The sequence below is a fragment of the Larimichthys crocea genome, chromosome XVI, assembly GCF_000972845.2.
Source record: "Larimichthys crocea isolate SSNF chromosome XVI, L_crocea_2.0, whole genome shotgun sequence".
Lineage (NCBI taxonomy): Eukaryota > Metazoa > Chordata > Actinopteri > Sciaenidae > Larimichthys > Larimichthys crocea.
Genome location: NC_040026.1, coordinates 424,528 through 446,888, shown reverse-complemented (window position 1 = coordinate 446,888; position 22,361 = coordinate 424,528). Strand labels below are relative to the sequence as shown.

The window sequence follows — 22,361 nt, the reverse complement described above, 5'->3', positions numbered from 1 at the left end:
GAGATAATAAGCAAACTGAAAAGTAATCTCCAAGTTATATGAAAGCAGAATTATCATTTTATTGAATATGTGATCAAATGCTGTTTTTCTGCTTTTGATGCTATGATGAACACATTATCAGCTGCGTGTGTGTGTGTGTATCTCAGTCAAAACGCACATTCTTGCTTGCCAACTTTCACTGTGAATGCAGGTTGGTGTGTTTCCTCAGAATCCTCAGGATCCTTTGGTGTGTTAATTACCTTCATGTCATTTGGAGGGAAAGAGAAAAGGTACATACATGTTGTTGTGTTATAAAAATAGTGTTCAGCAGCTTATTTGTTGGCTTTAATGAGGAGCTTAGATATGGTGATGTGTGGCTGGGAAACACAGTGCGATGTTGTGCTGTAGTTCTATGAGTGTGTTCATCCACTGGGAGTGCAGACTTGTTTTTTTTTTCTTCTTGTTTTTAGTGGAGAGGAGGCATTGTTGTCGGATCCCTCCAGAGTTCAGCTGAACGTGGTTTGAGTGCTCACTGTGCTCCTGCAAGTACAGAAATGTGTCAACTTTGAGCTTTTTAGGGGACCTGGGAGACTAAGTGGCATACTGTAGCTATTACTTTGATTGAAGTTTGAAGCCTGTTCCTCAAATGGTGAAAGGCTGATTCCAGTACCTGTGCTCTGGGTTTTAGTCCCAATGGACAATATTTAATACATAAATTGGTTTTAAGACGATAATTACCTTCAGTAAACTGCATGCATCAGTTCATCATCATCTCTATAAACATATATTAGAAATGAATAGAAATAGAAAAAGGAATAGAAATGTGTAGGCAAGGGAACAAGCAAGGTTTCTGTTTGTGGTCAGAGTAGTACACAGCAGATTTTGAATGTCCATGTGAGAGGTAGAATGCACTGGTCTGGATTCACTCTTGGAAGGCAGAGCTTAGGCTGACCCATACATCTGGTATGACGTCAATTAGTTTATATTAGTATATTAGAATATTAGCAGCATTTGTGTGTTATAGAGATAATTGGACTGCACAGATGTCAGCTACACCTGAGGCGAGGAAAAACTTCCTTTAAGAGGCAGAAACCTCGAGCAGAACCTGACCCATGAAATGAATGCATCTGACATGACCGGGTTTCTTTCAGGTGACATGTGGCATTGCACTCCATAAGTCATCAAATCAATCAATTTATGTCCACAATGTTTTGTTTTCATTTCTCTACATTATTTTGTTGAAGCCAAGTCTTGTATTTGCACATCATAATATAATAATAATACTATGAGGACATTTCAAGTGTTAATTAATGCACAGTATTTGTAGACATAAGACTGCAGGGGTTTATGTAAAGGATTATGAAAACAGTTGCCCTTCATGTGTTAATTAAGGCTCGTGTGAAGTGATTTCAATAAATGTTAATGTGACACTCCAACCTGAGCGGTGACAGCCAATGAACTGTCAAGCAGTGTGCTGACAGCTCCGTGTGCCTGCAGTGTGGGCACCGCTAGCTTCGCTTACACAAAAGCTAAAGCTAGCTGACTTTAAGCCAGCTTTTTTTTGGCTCAGGTGCTAAAGTGGAAGCTCCCGGGCATTTTGTCTCCATCTTGCCATTCTCTCATCAGCAGTAAAAGCCCTCCATTTACAGGACACAGAGCTAAGAGGGAATGCAGTGTGCCACAGGGCAGCGGTTACACAGACAGATTACCTGCAAATCCCACCCAGGGGGAATGGAGAGCAGCCGCATCAGCAGACCACACGCCACACACACACACACACACACACACACACACACACACATCCCTTGGAGTAAGACTGTAACCACGCCAGTGCACATCGGGCCAAGCCACTTCATTCCTGATGCAGGAGGAAAGAGTGTGGTGCTGATGCAGTCTGACTGGATAATGTGAAATGTGAGTGGACTACCAGGGGAGCAGAGAGTCCACATAAGGTCAGGGAGCTGATGGAAAGTTATAATAATGCTTGAATCAAATGGCAAAGGTCCTAATGTTATGGCTGAACTATCAGCATGCTAAAAACCTGTCTGGAGGAGGAAAACAAGAGTCTGACAGAAAAACATGAGTTTGGAGAAACATTCTACCTGAACTCATAAGATAAAAAAATATGTTTATATTAATAATGGTCAAATTAAATGAATGCTGCTTAATATAATGTGAACAGGTGAGTTGTATATAAATTCACCCTCAGTACAGTTGTCATGAACGGGGAAATTAGCTATAGAGACCAAAACTGTTTTTTGTACCAGGCTGTAAACATGTTTATTTCTGCTGTGAAGTTGGACATTTGGACATGGGGACCTTTGGAGACTGACTCACTTCTGGAGCCACCCTCAAGTGGACATTGGAGGAGCTGCAGTTTTTGTGTGTCAGATGTAAGGAGTTCTGTTTACAGAATACAATATTCATAACTATGTTTTCATCAGTGTATAATCACCTGAAAATAAGAATCATTGTTTTTCTTACTTTAGAATAAGCCTTTCAAATCTATAGAATACAGTAACCCAAATAGGACAAACTAAACTCTGACTCTAGATAGGGTGCTTTTTATGCGTTTTGTGGCCAGGGTGAGGTGACAGGGTCGCAATCACCAACTACACAGGTCCTTTAATGAGCAGTGGTCCAATGGCTGATGATCTTGCAGCTGACCATGGTGCTGTTGGAGGTGCAGAAATATTAAATCCCACCTGAAAAGTCCAATGAGTGTGTGGTTGCTTAGACTTACATCAGTACAGACACAGTTAGTGTGATCTGGTGTGCACTTACTGTTCTATAAAGAATAATTCACAAAAACAAAGACATGTAGATATAAAATGATCCTCACTTCTTTCAACATAGAACTTTTAATAACACACATTATATAAACTTACATACAGCAGTGACATTTATAACTTCTTTGTACTAAATCAGTCTTTTTAGACAAAGTTTGACTTTGTGTTAAGAGTTCAGCTCTGTATATACTGTCTGTCTGTCAGAGGTGATGTAGTGTTTGTTACTGCTCAGCAGGGACGACCATCAGGACGATCTGCAAGGTTCGGTTGAAGGAATCTGAGGACACAAAGAAAAAAAACATGACATCATCACTCATGTTCTAAATATGAGGTGAAATGTTTGACACATTAAACTCCTGAGAGTGTGAGGAAGAACTTTGAATTCACAGGTTGTAACAACCTGCATACACACAACAATATAGTTTATCAAAATAAGATTGAGAACAATGGTTTTCAAGTCATTTTATGTTAGAGAAAAAGATTAATTCTAAATCGGTTCTCAACATGTGAAGTACTCCCTAAAACTTTTGACTCTTGAAGGAAGCCTTCGAAAAATGTGTTTTAAAAGCAAACATGAGAAAGTGACACGTTCCATGTAGGGCAGGTCTATACTGTACTCTTTATCTTATTATTCACAGAGACACAACAGTTCCCACCATTCCTTTAAGAGGCAGAAACCTCGAGCAGAACCCGGCTCCTGGTGGTGAACCAACTGCCACAACTAATATCATTTTTTAGGTATTCAAAAATATTTGTGTTGACAGTGAAAAATACCTCAAGTTATCAGAGCTTATATGTCATCTACAAATGCTGAAAACCCTAAATGTTAAGTTAAGGTTTAAATATCAATGACAGTTAAATTGTGTTAGTACACCTTAGTTTTGACTTACCTAAAGCCTTCTGAAGCCACTTTGCTCTTTGGTTGAAGTAAATGAACATATAGTAGGCGGGGATGCCAGTGAGGGAGATTGCAAATCCAATCCCTGTGTTGACTGGGTCAGAATACAGAGACAGGAAGACCATGAAGAAACATGTGAGGCAGAACACCACTGGGATGAAGAGAGGGACCTGTAGACAAGTCAGGACAGACTTTTGTTATTTCTTTCTGTATATTGTTTCTATGTACTGTGTGTATGTATGTATACTGTATGTGAGTAGGCACGGATGTGCCTGCTTGTCTAAAGAGCAATCAACTCTCTCAGTGAAATAAAATATGGAAGGAGAATGAGCTGTAATTTGGCCAATATAGTAGCAGCACAAAATGGTAAATGGACTGTACTTATATAGCGCCTTTCTAGTCTTCCGACCACTCAAAGCGCTTTTACAGTACAGTATGTATCTCATTCATCCATTCACACACTGATGGCATTAGCTGCTCATCAGTTTAAGGAGCTAACCATTCATAGACATTCACACACCAGCCTTCGGGATTTGGGGTTTTGGGGTTGAAGGGGATGGAACCGCCAATCTTCTGATTAGTGGACGACCCGCTCTACCGCCAAGCCACAGCCGCCCCAGCACAGAGAGGATTCAGATGTGGAAAGACTGACCTTAAAGGGCCGTGGGAGGTCTGGTTTCGTGTATCGGAGGTAGATTAAACCCAGCACCACCACACCGATGAACAGCCACCGCAGGAAGCTCATGAAGTTTAACAGACTGTAGATGTCTCCGACAAATAGCTGGAGCATGGTCATAGGGTACTGCACACACACACACACACACACACACAGAGAGATAGATAATGTGATTTGTGTCTTATTTGTCTTGTGGTCACAGAACATGTAAGGCCATGTAAGCTGTTTACCTCAAACAAAGAACAAACCATATGTGCAGGTAACCATGGCTACAGAATTCTGATCTATGCCATATTACTAGTGAAATGACTCACTTGCAGAGCAGACAATAATCAATAGTTATTAATAATGAGAAATATTTGTTTCAACATAGTATTTATGTTATATAGGTTGGTGTTAAATGCAAACTGCTATGGTTGTTTCTATGGTTATTTGTAATGAGGACATTAGTGATTGTCTCATTAACAGTTATTGATTGTTATTATTGTTAGTAGTATCTGTATCAGGATTAATATTAGTTATTATTACAGTAAACACACCAGGATGATGACAGCAGGCAGCGGGGTGTGTCTGCGGATGTGGATCATAGACAAAACCTCAGGGAGCTGTCCTTCACGTGATGCCACGTAGAACATTCTGGTGAACACACACAGGCACACACACACACACACACACACACACACACACACACACAAACACACACACAGGCACACATACACACACAAAGAAATTAGACATTTGAGATTATTGGCTGTGTCAACAGAGAATGAACTAGAGCATGATCTGTGGTGTCAGGATATCGGCGCACTATTTAATTTTCATTAAGACTGTCTCAGGTGCAAAGACTAACAGAGAGTATCAGGAACCTGGCATGGCTCAGAACAGAGGCAGTGAACTGTGGCAGTGTGTGTGTGTGTGTGTGTGTGTGTGTGTGTGTGTGTGTGCACTGTAAATAAATTACATGGTCATATTTTAGTAAGAGACTTCCCTGTTTCTCTTCCAATTTGCTGTTCATGGATCACTGATAAGCTACTGCTAGAGAATGACTGAACACTTTGTAGGGTTGTGTAATGTACTTAACTAAAATCAGTATCAGTCCAAGTGTACACTATAATCAGAATATTTTCACTGCTTTACCTTGCAGTCAAACAAGGAAAACTATTGTAAAGCATATGTTTAGTGTAGTATATGTGTCGTACACACAAAGTAATGATTTAGTAACTCCTGAAAAAATGTGATACTTTGATAGATGACTGAAAACACTGATATGACACATTAACAAGCCAAAGAGAACAAGTTATAATACTTCCTCTACACACTGTTCTCTTTTATAGTAACTAATACGCACCTATTGCACAATAACTAAGTATTAACCAATATTTATTTGGATATTTTCTTTACCGTATTTTTATCAGCTACTTTCCTAGTTCCTAGGTTCCATGTACTTGTTATGTAATAACGTGGTACTTACTATCCTTCCCATGCATACTATGCATACTATAGTAATAGATCTGTTATCATCTAGTTTCCTGGCTTCCATATACTGACTTGATAATAATTTATTAGGCAGTTATTTTGGTACTTTCATGATAACAACATTTTGTTACAATTTAGTTTCCTAGTAACTATCAGGTGATTAGCAGACTTGAATATAAGTGTTAACTTTTTTTGTTGTTGTTTTTTGTTTGTTTGTTTGTTTTTATGTGGCTACAATACATTTTGTTGCCGCTCCCAACCACAGCAGTGTATTTCTTACCTTCTGTGATGGGATTCCTGTCTGTTTCTCCAAACTAAGGGTTCGTTGCTTACCATCTACTGCTGGTAACACGCTGACTATGGATCAACACACTGTAAATTTCAGCTGTAAAATCCACAGTAATTTACAGTACCCAGTAAATTTAGTAAACCATTTCACAGTAGTACTGTGTATTCGGTCAAAAACTGTAGACAATTAACCAATAATGTACTGTGCACTGCAGAGTTACTTGTCAACTGCTGCCAGTTAGTTACTGTCAATTTCACAGTGACTGGTTTACAGTGCACCACATACAACTACCCACACTGTCCCTTTAACAGCCTTCAGCTGGTGTAGTGGCATTTTCTACATGTCTACCAGGAGACATCACGAATGACAAATCTGCAGGAAGGGTTCATTTTCATTGACATTTGCTTAACAGCATGAAGGAAAAAAATGGCAAACAAAAGTGCCTGGAAATAATAATGTCAATGAAAACAGTATTTCCAGAGCAGCAGAAGGATAACTTGTCATGAGATATAACTCTGGAGTAGTTGTGTTTTGTCATTGTTCTATGAGTGTGCGTGGGTGTGAGACGAAGGCCAGGAAAGAGGAAGTATCTGTACCTTGACAAGGCAAACAGGCAGCCATTCATTGAGCCGTAGCAGGACAAGGCCACGAACACCGGCACTGCTATGGAGAAGTTACCCATCAACTTCTCTGCGAATGTCTGCGACAAGTAGAATCAGAGGAGGACGCAGGAAGAGAACAATGAGTAAGAGGAGTGATTTAACACTTTTGTCAGTTAAAATCAGAATCAGAATCAAAATCAGAAATACTTTCTGAAAAAATGATCATGATGTGAGCATCTTGTTCATCAAGAAATAGCTCCAACGTGAAACTCCCACAAGTTGTCTGTCCATTGCACAGATCAAACAAGTACGATACAACATGTTAGTGAGCGTGAGTGTTTAGAGGTGTTGGTAGGTGTTGCTTGTTTGCTTTCGCAACATATTTGATACTCCTCGTTGAATTTATCAAAGTCTGCAGCTATCATTTTATTGAAATGTGGCGTGTCTTCTTTTATTAACTGTAGCTAGTTTTGATGGAATTAGAGCAGCTGATAGGACTGCTGGTGGTAATTGTCATAAATGGGTCATGCAGAAGTGGGAGCAAACGCTGCTTATTATTCATGAAGCTACTCAGATTAGTCACAGTTCACGCTTGTATGGACAAACACGGACTGTTACAGGAAAACTAAAATTTACCTTGAATGATGTGTGAATTTGTTGTTTTATACCCATGGACACTGAAATGTTGTTATTAAAGATCAATTCTACAATCACTATTTTATTAACTTTGAGTTCTCTTTAGACAATGTTAAATATTCTAAACAAAGCTATGAGGTATTGAGAGTATTAAAATAAATGTTTATAAGATATTGGAGATGGGGATGGTTGTCACATGGGACAGAGGGCACTGCTAAAAAATGTTGGTTCTTAAATTTTGGGGTCAGCGATCACCTCCAGGGTCATATCAGGAGTAAGACCTTTGACGTTGAGGTGAGATGACTTTGTCATCCAAAATATAAATATCCAGCTCATCTGTGTTTCTCTTCTACACAATTGCACACAACACCACGAGTTTATGATAAAACAATTATTAAGTAATGAAAGGAAAGCTGCAGTTTTTTTTTGTCTTAGCCCTAGCTAAGATTTGTGGTTTCTAAGTCACTAGCAAAAAAAAAAAAATCCTATTTGGGAAAGCTTGTCATATAATCTTCGGGGCTGGTTGTCACATGTGACAGTCCCTGTGGATCCCTGCTGCCCCAGCGAGACATGGTTGCAGTGCATCCTGTGCAAGCAGTGGGCCCACAAGGACTGCACACCTAGACTGCCAACATCTATCTGTTAGAACTGTGCCACTGACAGTGAGTGACTGACATGATGAGGACTGACTATTATGGTTCTTTATATTGTTATAGGATAAAAAATGCATTTTTTTTCTCAGTGTTTGTTGCATTTCAGTGAAATTAAACTTTTATTTATTTTTCCCCATCAAAAAGACGTTAGGACAACCAACCCCATAGTGTGACTACCAACCACACAGTGGGGATGGTTGTCACCAGTGCATAAGATGTATTTGACAGTCCATAAGGAGAGTGAGGTCGCTCCAGTCCTAGTCATCCATAACACATTGAAAGGGAATTTTTTAAAGAGAAAGTTTTTGTGGGATTCAAATGGAAGTGAAAAGTGTGGCCACCAGCCCCTGTTCTCCCTACTCCTGAAAAACACTGTGTACAGAAAACACGAAGATCACAATGAGGGCTTCATACACTGGATTTCAGCATGAGACTGAGAAAAAGATTGTTTTTTTATTGTTTCTCTGTGAGGTTCATTTTCTTTTATGATGTGTCTTTTACCATGAACTGCATATGAAAATGTGAAAGGCAGTTGAACACGAGTTGTCCCCCTAACATAACTGCATCATTTTAAATCATATAATAATATGCAATACAATTATCAACACCAAACATGTAGACAAATGCAGACATGCAGAAGAATCTGTTTTCAAATTTATAAAGAGTGCCAGTGGTGGTTGACCTCCAACAGATGAAGTAGCTGCTTTTTTCTTTACTTCTACTTTTACACATTTACATTGAACCTCTGCTGCTCCTCTTTAAGAAACTATGCCAGGTCTCACATGGTCTCACAGATTATGAACGATTCCTTTCTTCATAGTCCCTGAGGTAAATATCTGATTTATTTTTCACAAGCCTCATATCTTCTGGACGCTCTGACACTCAAATGTTCTCTTTCAGACAGACAGATCAGGAGGAAATGAATTTTCTTTGAGACCTGTCTCTCTCTTCTCTTTCTGAATCGTTGGTCTGATTTCACCAAAGATGATTTACAAGAACTCAACTTAAACTTTTTGGCACAACACCATCAGCATTCATCCATCCACATGAGGAGATTCATATCATTGGCACAGCTTGTAATGTGTTCTTTGTATATATATGCCGTTATAGGTGTCTTCTTTGAGGAATCAGGCTCAGCCCGCCTCAGCTCCACCCACGCTCCACACTGAACTTCACAACAGCTCTTCAGAAACCTGTGGGTGATGTCATGGATACTGCGTGCATGTTTTCTACAGTCTATGATGGAGCCTGTTATTGCTCCCATAGCAACTGAGTTTAATACATGGACTACCGCAAAACAAATAGCTTTACATTATATTGTTTGCTGATGCAGTCAGATATTGTTGAAATGTAGTCTTTAACATACCTCAAACTCAACCTCATGATGACAGTTATCTATATGTAATTCTTCAGACTCAACTTTTTCCATCTCTTACTTTCCAGTCTCACATTATGTGAACATACCTCTGATCTATGCAGTCTACAATTACTAATTGTGCCTCAAGGCCAGACTCCTTGAGAAAAGTTGTAGACATGAGTGAATCTCTGTAATTAAGTTTGAGATGTAAACTTTTGCCAGCTGTCTGTGTGAAAGGAAGAACAGTGTAATTCTTTTATTCCATCACAGCCTTCTAAGAACAGATAAATGCTCTTAACACCTTTCTTAAGGCGCTGCTATCACTCATTGTACACAGGGCAATAAAACTAAGTGCATTAGAAAAGATCAGAGATCTCTTAGTAAATGAGTCTTCCCCAGCTATAGGTTTAGAGTAGCAGTCCTCAGTTTAATAAGCAATGGTGTCTGTTATTAGGGGCATCTGTGATGTGATTAGCATTAACAGGGCTGGGCTGAAACAATCACATTAACAGCTGCTGGGAAGCCAGCTGTCAGAGACACTTCAGTAATAATGACATGTTAAGTGCAGGAAGGCAACCAGGGAGCTTGCATTAGGAGTAAACATCACTAACAGCCTAGAGGTGAGACCTCAACTACATGCTTTCAAGGAGCCGAACCTTTCCAACGTAGGAGTGCCAAGGCCGGATCCAAGTGTGCTCCAAGAACTCGATATCAAAAAATGTGTTCACAGCCAGTCGGTGGTGAGTTTTTAAAATGTAAAAGTAATAACTGTGAAACCGTGTCAAAAAGGACACTATGCTACAGGGTAGAAGGAAACTAAAATAATTTTAGCTCTTAGTTTTCATGAACATAAAACATTTTTTGGATTTTATTCAGGAGAATTATATTAATTAACATCTGTTCTTACTGTCACTGTGTTGATGCATATAGGCTGGAGACTTGTTTATGGTGGTGTCCATTGATAATAATAATGCTAACGTCATTTATATGGTACCACAAAGTTACAAATGCTTGACAATAAAAACATGTAATAAAAGCAATAAGCTGCAGAACATTAAATAGATGGAGACAGAACTGTTAATCAGATATATGAACAGGCTGTAAAGTGCCGTCTACAGAAACTGATTTTATTGTTGTGTTCCAACATTAGCTCACTGCTTTTGACATTTAATGCAAGATGTTCTGTCGCCTAAAGGTCTTATTTAATTAAATAGTAGTATCATATCATCATATAATACTTTTTTCTCATCTGTATGGAAGATTTTAAATGTCATGTAAAAAACATCACAACCTTAGTGTACGGTCACATCCTATTGTACATGCAGTGCATAAATCTCACACACCATTAACTTAGTTACTCACCACAGCGACCGCCTCTGAGGCCAGGAGCTCCTCCGCTGACATCACAGTGTAGTACGCCACGTTGGTCAGCACATAGCAGGAAGTCACAATCGCCATGGAGATACAGATAGCTAATGGCACAGTCCTGAGGGCAAGGAGAAATAAAAACAGCAGCAGGACACTGTCATTCACCTGTGTGACTCACTCACCCCCATTTCACCTCTATTATGACCTCTTCCTGTCTTGTTCTCTGCACAGAAGGAAAACAGTGGAAAGCCACTCAGCCAACTACAACTGTACTGATCTATCAGATTTCAGGAGGATGTAGAGGGAACTGAGCTGATGTGGCTGTTATTAAGACCACCTGTGCTATGTTCCTGCTGTGAGTCATGTCTGCTGCAACGTGACCACCGTGGTCAGCCCAAACAACCACAGGCTGTAAATTATCTGTAGTCTAATGTCTCGTGTGGTCTCCATCAGCAATAACAAATTCATATCACACTTTTGTTTTTGTTTGTTTTCCACCACCAATGAATATTCACTCTCCCTGTATTTAGTTTTTTTTTTTTTTTTTTTACAATAAAAGCCTGCTAGGAAATGGAGGAATCAATGAGCTGCTGCAAAATGTTTTATGTGAAATATCTGTGCAGGAAGGGCTGAGTTACATTCAAAGAGCCAACATGTTGACTGTCCTATACTCCATAAAAACATTAAAACTGTCAATATAGTGGATCAGAACTCAACACTTTGTGACATCCCTGTTGCTCCAATGTCATTAGTTCCCATTGAAGACATCCCTTAAAAAGATTAAAATAGATAAATAGAGTTTGTGGATTCACTACATTCCTAAAACAAAGATTATTCAAAGAGGAGGAAGCAGTGCATTTATTGAGGACTATTTTTCAGCAGAGGATGAATTAGCTTGTGGTGTGTTTGTGAGCAGGCTGTTTGGAATTGGTCCAAAATAAACTATCATGTGTGCTGATGATAATGAAGGAACAACAGTGTGGTTCATTTTAATCTGAATAACAATGGGGCTCTCCACACAGTCCTGATGCTCCACTATGTTGACTGCAGTCCTGCACAACACCAATGCTAACTACAGCCTCAATGATAAATACATAGTTGATATATGGGTAAAGTCTCACAATGTCAATAAAAATAGTTGTTATAATATTCTAAAATGTATAAATGTTATATTATATTATATAATTTTGTTATATTTAATTGCACAGTTTGTATTCATATAGTACTCATTCATGTTGCAATATGAATGAATCATATCAATAGACACATGATTTCAGACTCGTTCAAAGGCTTCAGGGCTGAGGTCATATTTAGTCCAAATCAGGCGTTTCGACGCAATATTGTGCAGCAGTGTGGGAGGGTGCTGGAGGCGTGTTTTATTTGTGATGAATGTAACCGCTATGAAAGAATCAAGAAATAACTTTTTATTTCTCTGATTTCACTATTGGCGCCCTCTCATTCACTATCTATATCGCTCGACCACTGCTGTGGTTAGACAGACACAAGCCAAATTTCTTGCTGTCTCTATTTTCCAGCACAGACTGCAAGTCAGATCCAGACGTAGAGGTTGGGTACATGAAATATACCAAGCCAGAACACAACAGGTATCAGAGTTTAGTCCATGAATCCACCTGGAGCGTGCTGAGTTTCAGTCACATTTCAGACTGTGGAGCAGTTTGACCAGTTGTGTTTCTCCAAAAGTTGAACATGGCTCAGCTTCTCCACTGCAGGTCCCCCCCTTTTTTTTTTTACTCTGCGGCATGCACTGCCTTAGCCACAGTTCAAATGAATGGAACAACCTGTGTTTTTACTGCAGCACTGGATTTGGTCTGAATCAGGCCTAAGTCTATGATCTCCACTGATCCTAAAACCTCCCCTGCATACAAGTTAATTTAAAAATAATGATTATAGCTGCTTTAAGAGTGTTTCCCAGTGGTTGTGCTTACTTTAGGTTTTAAATCCAGCAAATACAGATTATTACCCACAGTATACTGAAACAATGAAAACATGAACTTACCGTTCAGGGTTATCTACCTCCTCTGTCACAAAGTTCAAATAGAACCTGCAAAAGGAAACAGTTTATAATATAACCTCCAAAGATGAGTGAATAGTAAATCATGGCCAATGCATGATGACTTGCGTTTGCATATGTATTTGTTTGTTTGTGTTTGTGTGTGAGGACCATACCTACCATCCAGCGTATGCATACATCCCAGAGTAGAAGGCCAATGGCATACCAGACAGCTTCACTTTGCTCAGATCGAATGCATTCTCGAAGTTTGTGGTCTCTCCTACACACACACACACACACACATTTTTTGTTGGTGACTGTTTGAAGCTTTATAACTGTTTCTAAATGAAGAGGGATTGTTGCAGCAATGGAATAATCTGTGCAAATAGTTACATACAAAAGATCGGGGGCAATCACAGCCGTAATAACCAATAATAAAATCAGTTTTAACAATGTCTTATTAGCTTGGAGGAATAGATTCCTGTACAGCACAGGTACTACAGACAGATTAAAGCACGCTCAGATATAATCAGTGTTCTGTTTTATGCAGCTCACATTCATGAAGGAAGCTGCTTATACAAACAGATAGAACAATCTAATAAGACTTTAATGTTGTACTGAATTGTTGAGAGCTATGAATTGTTCATTGTGTGATCATACAGAGGTGGACATAGATATTACCAGACTAACAAATGGGCAGACCCAGGGGCAATAAAAAACTGTGTCCTTCATATAAATATGCTCTGGGGTCAGGGGCAGTTGCCTGCCTTGCATAAGACAATAACATGACACTCAAAAACTGACAGAAACTAACATTATTCTTAATAATTCTAAAGTTGTGTGAAAAAGAACCAGCAGGCTGTTTCCATAAAAAAATGAATCTGCAGTTTGTGGTTTTCCTCTGAGCTAAGCAGGTCAAGACTACAAGTTAATAGAATGTGAGTATTAATTAAGAATAAATTCCCTCAAATAATTTGATTAATTTCTTTGATTTAATCAGCGGTACACAGACCTCTTAGAACAGACACAAACTGTGTTTCAGGAATATCAAAGACAAGCATGTTGTTCAACAATCAGAACAAAACCAAGAAGTATGAAATTATAATTTGTGCTTAGATTATCGACAGCTTTACCATCAATACCTACCACATTTTCAATCTTTTCATTTCTTTTATATTTACTTTTTCATATTTCTTTATATGAATGTTTGTATCCATGTTCCCAACACAGACCTGACCCTTGTAGGATCCTGCATGGCCATAAAATCAAATTTCATAACAAGAAACCTCCTAACCCTCCCTGAGTCCTTCTCTGTCCTGCTGCATTTGTTACCTTTTAGATACAGAATAGAAATAAACCACTATGATGCTGTCTGGGTTGCAGGATGAACAGCTGTAATCATGAAGATCTGCAGCTGTGCAACGTGAAAGATAATTATGAGTAACTATATCTGCTGTATTATAACAGTTGCAGTTAATTTTACAATATTGCCCAGGGCTGAGGGATGAGCTTGGGGTTGGGGCCTCTTGTAACACCAGAAGTGTTGTGAAGACATTGTAAAACGTCTGAGTGCTCGCTTGCTGTGAGCAGCTGTATGTCACCACCTGCAAGGCTTCAAGGTTATATTGACATTGTTTGTTGTTGTGTGAGACAAAGCGTGGCATGTTAATTGTTGCAGCTGAGTGCTCTGTGTGAAGTCTAGGAATGTTCCTGAACACCACTAACTATCCTGCAGATACAGGCTATGGGACATGACACTAAGGTAGTTGTGTTACCTTTGAAGAGCTGGTACATTCCAGGCACTATGATAGCGGCAATCGCCAGCAGCTTGCTGAAGGTGAGGAAGATTTGAATCCTTGCCGTCCATGTCACACTCATACTGTTCAGGTACATGACAGACGCTACAGGGACAGAGAAAGGGAGTGAGTCATATCCATGTGCCAACAATGGCTTTGGCTCACTGTGAAGAAGTACTCAGTACATTCGACATATGGCTGACAAAGAAGCTGCCTGTTTTACCTGGAAAATGTTAATTTATTAGATATTTTTGTAACAAACACAACATGTACAGATCAAACACAGCATCTCCAGTGGACGTGTGTGGTTTTATATCAGTACTCTAGAAGCCCCAAGGAATTAGGTTCCTGTTGGGAAACTGTGCAGTCCACGATTAATCCAGTCCAATGACAACATAAATACCAATGCAGCTAAGGTGCTAGCTTCATGGACCAAAGCAGAAAGTAAGGACGTGGGTGTCACGATGGTGGACGTTTATGTTCCACCATCATGATCTTTATAGAGTATTTTTTTAGTTGTCTAATTTTTCTATGACCATCACTATATAGCTACCATGTTCAGCTCAAGGTTTCAGCCTCTTAAAGGAAGTTTGTCCTTGTCACTGTTGAAAAGTGCTTGGTTATGTCTCTGTATATAATATTATAAAGAGTACGGTCTAGACCTGCTCTGTATCAAAGTGTTATGAGATCACTTCTGTTCTGTTCAGTTCTTGTGTCCACACATTATTTCTTGTGTTTGGGTATGACCACTCAGGATCAGAATTGTATTTAGTGTGCCATTTTCTGAGTTTTGGACTTGCAGGAAAGGACGATGTCACTTTGTTATTAATAACGTGGTTAACATTGTGAAAAGGTTATAGTTTGGTTAGGCATAGAAAAAGAGTCTGTTGTGTGCATAACGTTTCTCAAGTCGTCTGATAGAAAGTCCTGTGTCTATGTGACACAAATATAACCAATATCAGTATCTCACCAGTCTGACTCTGCAAACACTGGTGTGAATGACACTCGTAAAGCAAAAAATGTGTTGTGATACCACATGAAATGATTTTACACATTGGCAGTACTGCAGTTCTCAGGTCTGTTCAAATTTTTATTGGACGGCCAGATTCAAGAGCTTCTGAGAAAATGTGACACTGAAAAGAAAAAATATCAACACTGGAATAAAGCTCCCAAAACTAGTCCTTTTAAACTACATAATTTTGTGATAATGTGTGTGGCAACTCATGAGTGAGGTCAGGAGCAGGAGTTTATCGGTTTGGTCTCTATTTAAAATTATAACTTCTTCTCTGTCATGTTGGCCATTTGTTTGTTAGGGTCAGATATGTAGGGCTGAAATGTTTAGAGCTTATTAAGTTATTACTGCACATAGCCTAAATATTAGACAGGGTGTGAACATTCTGTACCATGTGACACTGAGACATGCTTGCATGCATGCAACTATTTGGCCAGTTAAAACATTCAAAATGACCCATGAATGTGTCTCTTTTGTCCATCGAGGTGATGTCCTTCTTTGTTATCGGTTCAGGCTGCGAGTTGCCACTCAAAGTTCACCAAAGACAAGAGGTCATTTGCACATAACTAACTTTAGCTTTACATCTGAACCTGAATGTTTTCCCTCAGATATCCAACTTCAGAAAATTTCACTAGCTGTGAAAATGCTGTGTCTGCTCATGTCGTGGCCTGTGTTTTTATCTAATGCACAGTTTTGGTCAGATAAAGATAGTCATGGGACTTGTCTTGTGGACAGCTGACATTATCTTCTTCAGTTTATTTCCTGTTATTATGCAAGAATATGTATTTACAGACCAGGTCACTGCAGGTCAAAAGGATCAAATCTGTGTGACATACTGTCATGCTAACGTATAAATGTAGTGGTAGTCTAGGTATACGTACTTATGCTGATGGCAGTGGCCAGTTTGATAGCAAGCGGGGGGATATCACAGGGCATGAACAGAGGCTCCAGGATGTACTGACCACAAGCCAGAGAGATGACCGCCATCGCTGCAGGCCTGAACGACACACAAACACATGCACAAAGGCAGACACACAAAATACTGCAAATTCAGTTCAAACATATAAAACACCACATTAAATGTATTAACTGTTAGAGTTCCAGGCTGACTTTAACAGTGAAAGTACATGCAAAACTAAATGACTGCATGTGCCATTAACTCATGTGATAATAAACAAAGAATCATCAGTTAGCCAATACTGAATAATGAAGTGTTTAGCATCTTTTGGTATGCTCATGGTATGTGGTTAAACATCACATAGATTCAGTGCAAAACTACTGTACACTCCCCGTCCAACAGCAGAGAGACGCAGTAAGTGAACATGGTGGAGCATTTAGCAGCTAAAGAGACAAATATTTGTCTCAGGAGTTGGTGGAGACCAAACAGGGAGCTAAAAGAGAGAACACTGGATTTTGGTGACACAAACCTCAAATGAATGCTAGTTTTTCTGAGTCTGTTGGATTTGTAGACAGACAACTGTTAGCAATATGTCAGTACTGTGTGTCAGGATAACTTACTGTTATACTGTCTCTTGGTGGCAGAAAATGCTTTATTATAGCTTCATTATGAGAAGTACAAATATAAAATATACAGTACAAGTACAATCATGTCTAATTAAACATTGTATATATGTCAGAGTTATTTGTGGTCATGGATACACATTCAAAATGTCTAGAATTAAAGGTTTGTGATCACTTACATAAAAAAATACATACAAAAAAATTATTAGTTATTTAGTTATAATTAGTTAAATGTGAATATTTGGTCTGGTGTGTGTAGTATTGATAAAACGATTAAAAACATTTTACACAGTATACTCGAGTATAAGTAGTCAATGACAGCATCGTCCTCTTTGCATCATTGTCCTGAATCATCATTGTCTGTTTGGATTTATTTCACAACTATGTCTGACTAGCTGTATGTTACCTCTTACATATACTACATATGGAAAATACTAGAGGAGTTGGTCTTATATGGATTATAGTATAGAGTATTTCATATGTGACGACTTGATGTCACAGATAAAAAGGCTTTAGAACCGGTGGGGTTTGTTTCAGTCAAACTATTTTCAGAGTGCAAATGGCTCCTGTGAGTGTAATGTGAACACCTCAGTGTCAGAGTAATCCAGAAATACCTCTTACTAACAAGTAATAACCAATAATGGCATGGGAATATATCCCTATTATCTGCTAAAAACCATGCGATATTATGTAGTTATTCAGCAGATATAATAGTGTGTGTGTGTGTGTGTGTGTGTGTGTGTGTGTGTGCATGTGTGTGTGTAATATCTGATGGGCGGTATCTTAAAAAAACTGCTCTCATAATCCCATCCTCATGTGGTGGACAGTGTGCCGCTGTCTATAGGCTTGGCTTCAATAAGAATCAAATAAGGTTGGCTGCTCCCACAGGCTCATCTTATGGCTCATCAGTATTTCCCTCTTCATTTCCCACAACAGCCACTGAGCTCCTTCAGCCGGGAAAATCTCTCTTTGTCTCCCTCGTTCTTGTTTTCATTCTCTGCCTCTGTCTCTGTTCATTTCCCATGGTTTCCATTCAGTCCCGCTAGCCTGAGGCCAGCATAAAATTGGGCGTCTCAGGATAGCCACTAGACTGTTTATACTGTTTCGCCTTGGCTGTGTACACACACAGCTGCACATAGAGCATTTTCTCACCTTGCTCGTCTAAACTAAACTCAGGATACTAACTCACAAGGTCACAGCCAGACGGGACCTTTATTTGCCTGGTCCAGCAAACAAACCTTGTGTAACAGAGATGTCAGAGAAACAAATGATCTTCCAGCATTAAATTGTTTGAACTGGATCCTGTTCATAATTAAGCCAGTAAATTTACATATTGAGAATCAAACTGTCTCTTCAGAATAATGGCATTTAGAATAATGACACTGTATTTTCTAAACAATCAAGAAATAAATAACTAAATGCTGTATTTACAGCAGTGATTCAGAGCTGTGAGAGGACAGACTGTGACTGTTTTTTTTTCTTTTATGAAGCAAGGCCCTATAAAACTGCATGACGTGACACAACTAACAGAACAACCTCTTTCAGTTTCTCAGCAATACCAAACATTTTAAATTCAATACATGACTTGTCTTAACAACACCAGTATTTCTTGTCTGTGAGTGAGATTTTTCAAAATAATTAGATCACCGCGACAAACATCAGCTAATGGTATGAGAAACATACAATTTAAATAACAATGTTTGTTCTGATAAAGAATAGTCCACACTCAAAAAACTGATCCAAGCCCTTCTTTGGTGTGACACATTAAATTGTTGTTTATTTGCTTAAATAAATCTAGTAAACACTAAATATATGTACATTTAATTGTGGTAACGTAATAGTTTCATCTTGACATTTATGAACTCAAAACAAATGTGTTTCATTTGAATTGGGACCGCCCATTCCGCATGTGCGAAGCAACGCGCTCTCAGGCTCCGTTTCTCCTGGTCCTTCTTCAGACTTCTGACTCAACTTCTGCCAACTCTCTCCTGCGTGATTTTACTTTACAGAGCCACGGAAAGCTGCTGTAATTCCACTCCCTGGTGAGTACTCGATTTTGTTGTATTTTTAAAAGCTTGATGTGAAAAGACCGTGAAGTGAGACGAATTTTACCGTCAAGTCAGACATTGGCTAGCGGGCTAGCTATACATGAGGGAGAATGAAGGTGGCTAAGTGTCTGTGGTTACTCAGACTAGTGTTATAACCACAGAACTTTTACTTAAAGTGTACATTAACATGAATTATATAAGCTCTTACAATTAATGAGTCTGTTTTAACCCCAAACCCCCCTCCACACACACACACACACACATGTACATGCACAGCTTAATCGAGCTATGCTCAAAATGGCGTCTAATTGGACTTCTGTCTTTGTGCCAGTTTACATGCATCTGAGAAAATAAAATCGAATGTGAGGGAACGTGTCCTCCTCCTCAACACTAGGTGACGATATGCGTTTCTTCAGCGGCTTAATATGCCCCCCGTTACATAATAAACTACTGGAGTCATTATCTTAATTAAGCAAACAGTGGCTGCTGTAGAGCAAGTAAGGAATATTTGGTATGATTTCATGACATGGTGAAATATGCAGCATTTTTGTAGCTGTACATTTTTCCTTGTCCTTTCCAAATGCCCCCTTCCACTCACTTGAATACACCCACTTGTAGCTGTACAAAGTGGATTTGTCAGTACAGGAGTTTCCAGAGTTTAAAGAAGATTTTTTCTGCTTGTTTTTTACATTTTATGTGGAAAATATATGAAACTTGGCAAGTGCTCTCGTGAAATGCTGTCTACTTGGTGAAATTATGAGTGTCCCATCACTTGCACTGAATATTTGTCTAATTTTTTTGCAGTTTCATCAACAGTACCAAGCTACTGGAGACAACCTCTCACTGTTCGTAAGTAATAGACTGCCCACTTAATGCTTGGCACATGATCTGCATCATTGTCACATGCTCAATTTTAATTGTGCTAATTGTCTTTACTCTCCTTTTCAGGATAATGAATGTGGAAGTGCAACGGATGCAGTCTAGAACTAGCTAGCTAGCTAGTTAGCATTTCAAAGGCCTATGATAGAAGACTTCAAAAATAGATGGCCTGCCCTGTTTGAGCAGAGTGAAGTAAGTAAATGTTTGTGTGTTGTCAAGTGTTATTATTGTCCATGGTGATTAATGGCTGCAATTTGTATTGCAATAACCCTGCTTCCCTTAATGGAAGTACAAGTAACATGTCTGTGCATTGTTGAACATTTTTTAGGTGAATGCAGAGTTCTTGCAGATCACCACGAAGCCACTAAATCTAAGTTCCTGTCACAGATGGACCACTTCTCAGACTGATTCAGATCTTCCAAAGCAAAGGAGGAGTTAAAGGGCTAAAGATCAAGTGCATCCTGGCAATGACAGACTTGGTTAGTATAAATGCATCAAACTAACTTTTCACTGTATTGTGGTGGTAAGTTTTTTTTCTTGTTTGTAGCTGCTCATTTAAAGAAGTATTTCACAGCTGGAAATATGGTGTTTTCATAACACGAGGAAATAGGTGCTACATGATCAGAGACAAGGAGGTGTGGAATTTGCTTTTGCCTAAAAGGGAGGGGGGAAATCTCCAACTACAAGAATGCACTGCAATGCATCATACCAAACAGCTTGCAAGTTGAGTGGTGCTTGGTTTATACAAAAATGGAAATGCAACAGTCCTTGAACCAAATGATAACAACAATATGGTTAAGTATTCTTTTAATCTCAGCAAGAGGGAGGCCTGAAGGAAGGAGGTCAGTGTTTGAAAACCTTACATGCTCTTACTAATTTCTCAAACCTACTTAGTGCAGCTATAATTTTTCACAATTTAATGTCTGCTTTCTTTTACAGTTTGATTATATAATTATTTTTTCACATATAATGACAGCCCAAAAACACACTGATCTTTAGACTGCTCTAATCCCTGCACCACTATCATAACCAGATGTCTTTATTTGTCACCCATGTTTTAGCGTGATGACATCAACCTAAGGAGAGTGCATCCTGAGAAGAAGCCTTGTTATGTATGTCAGTAAAGACCCAGATGTGTTTTTCAAGGAATATTTGGTAAGTTTATTAAAATTCTTTCTCATGTAGTATAATTGTAAACACGCAACATAAAAAATACTGTTATTCATCTTTTTTCTGTTTTTCCTGTATTTCCTGTCCTCTGGAACCTCCATTTACTAGTCAGGACATTACTGCAACCTAGTTATCATACAAAGATACATGCAGACACACCTACCTTCATAAGTGGGGATGTATTTGGTTTCACACTCCATTCAGTTTTGCTGAATATTTTCTGTGGTATCACTACAATTGCATAGTTTTAAAACTGAAAAATGTTGGCCATAAAGCTGCTAACATTATATTGCTACTCACCATGACAACTGATGAACTGTTGCTCTAAACTGCTGTATGTAGTAACTGTGCATTTATATTTTCTATATGATTTTCTGTTTGTTGTTTAGAATTGTACTTATTTTTGTTTTCTGTGTTGTTGTTCAGTCCACTGCAGCTGAGGATGCAGAGAGGGACATCGCCACCACAGTCATGGTGATTTACACAGTCCGAAGAGATGGACATGAGGAGCCAGAGGACGTGGGAGTTGTGATTGAGGGCACAAAAGTCCTCAACAATGTTGGCAGCGTCATCATGGGGTTCATCATGCTGTTTGGGCTCATTTATGCCCTTGATCTAGCCTTTCCCGAAAACCTCAAGTATACATTCAAGTTTTTCCAGAAGATCATTATGAACTTGGATGGACACAAACTGAATGCAAAGATACAGCAGCTGAAAATCAAGCTGTTTTCATAAGGGGCAAACACTGTATCCACACAGTCAGTGACAGTCAGCATGGATGTTTTTCTTGTAAAAATATGTTAACTACTTGTGTAGCACATTTTGAAGTGTGTTCCTATGGATAGGCTGTCACTGGACTCTTTTCTTCTTTTTCTTTCAGGTTCTGTTTTGTACTTCTGCCATGTGTGTTGTACATGTTTGACGTATGTATATTTCATATCTGTTTGTAGGCATTACCAGGGTCTCCGCGGATCCTTAAAAAGTCTTAAAAAGTCTTATTTTAAAAATGTGTCTTAAAAAGTCTTAAGAAGCATTATATTTCACCATTTTCTGAAGTATGGCATTAAATTTCACAAGGTAGGTATTATTTTTCATCCAGGTAGCCTATGGTTAATAAAAAAACATATCGCTGATTTTTTTCTGCGCTAACGTGATTTACTTAGCCAGCGTTGTTTGTTATCAAGATGCTGAAAACTCATAG

At 38.9% G+C, this 22,361-nt stretch overlaps 1 protein-coding gene across 2 annotated transcripts in view; it reads right to left on the bottom strand.

The window, feature by feature from the left end:
* Positions 1–2,821: 2,821 nt before the first annotated feature.
* slc7a11 (solute carrier family 7 member 11) overlaps positions 2,822–22,361 on the bottom strand; it is a 52,039-nt gene continuing 32,499 nt past the window's right edge. The window contains exons 3-12 of one of the 2 annotated variants that reach the window (XM_019267812.2): positions 16,424–16,539; positions 14,510–14,635; positions 12,915–13,014; positions 12,741–12,785; positions 10,718–10,841; positions 6,704–6,807; positions 4,882–4,978; positions 4,319–4,468; positions 3,659–3,836; positions 2,822–3,045 (exon numbers count right to left, since the gene is read on the bottom strand). In XM_019267812.2, coding sequence (XP_019123357.1) covers positions 2,990–3,045; positions 3,659–3,836; positions 4,319–4,468; positions 4,882–4,978; positions 6,704–6,807; positions 10,718–10,841; positions 12,741–12,785; positions 12,915–13,014; positions 14,510–14,635; positions 16,424–16,539 — 1,096 coding nt within the window. In that variant the 3' untranslated portion in view covers positions 2,822–2,989. The remainder of the gene's footprint in view (positions 3,046–3,658; positions 3,837–4,318; positions 4,469–4,881; positions 4,979–6,703; positions 6,808–10,717; positions 10,842–12,740; positions 12,786–12,914; positions 13,015–14,509; positions 14,636–16,423; positions 16,540–22,361) is intronic. The other variant, XM_027289567.1, reaches the window with a different exon arrangement.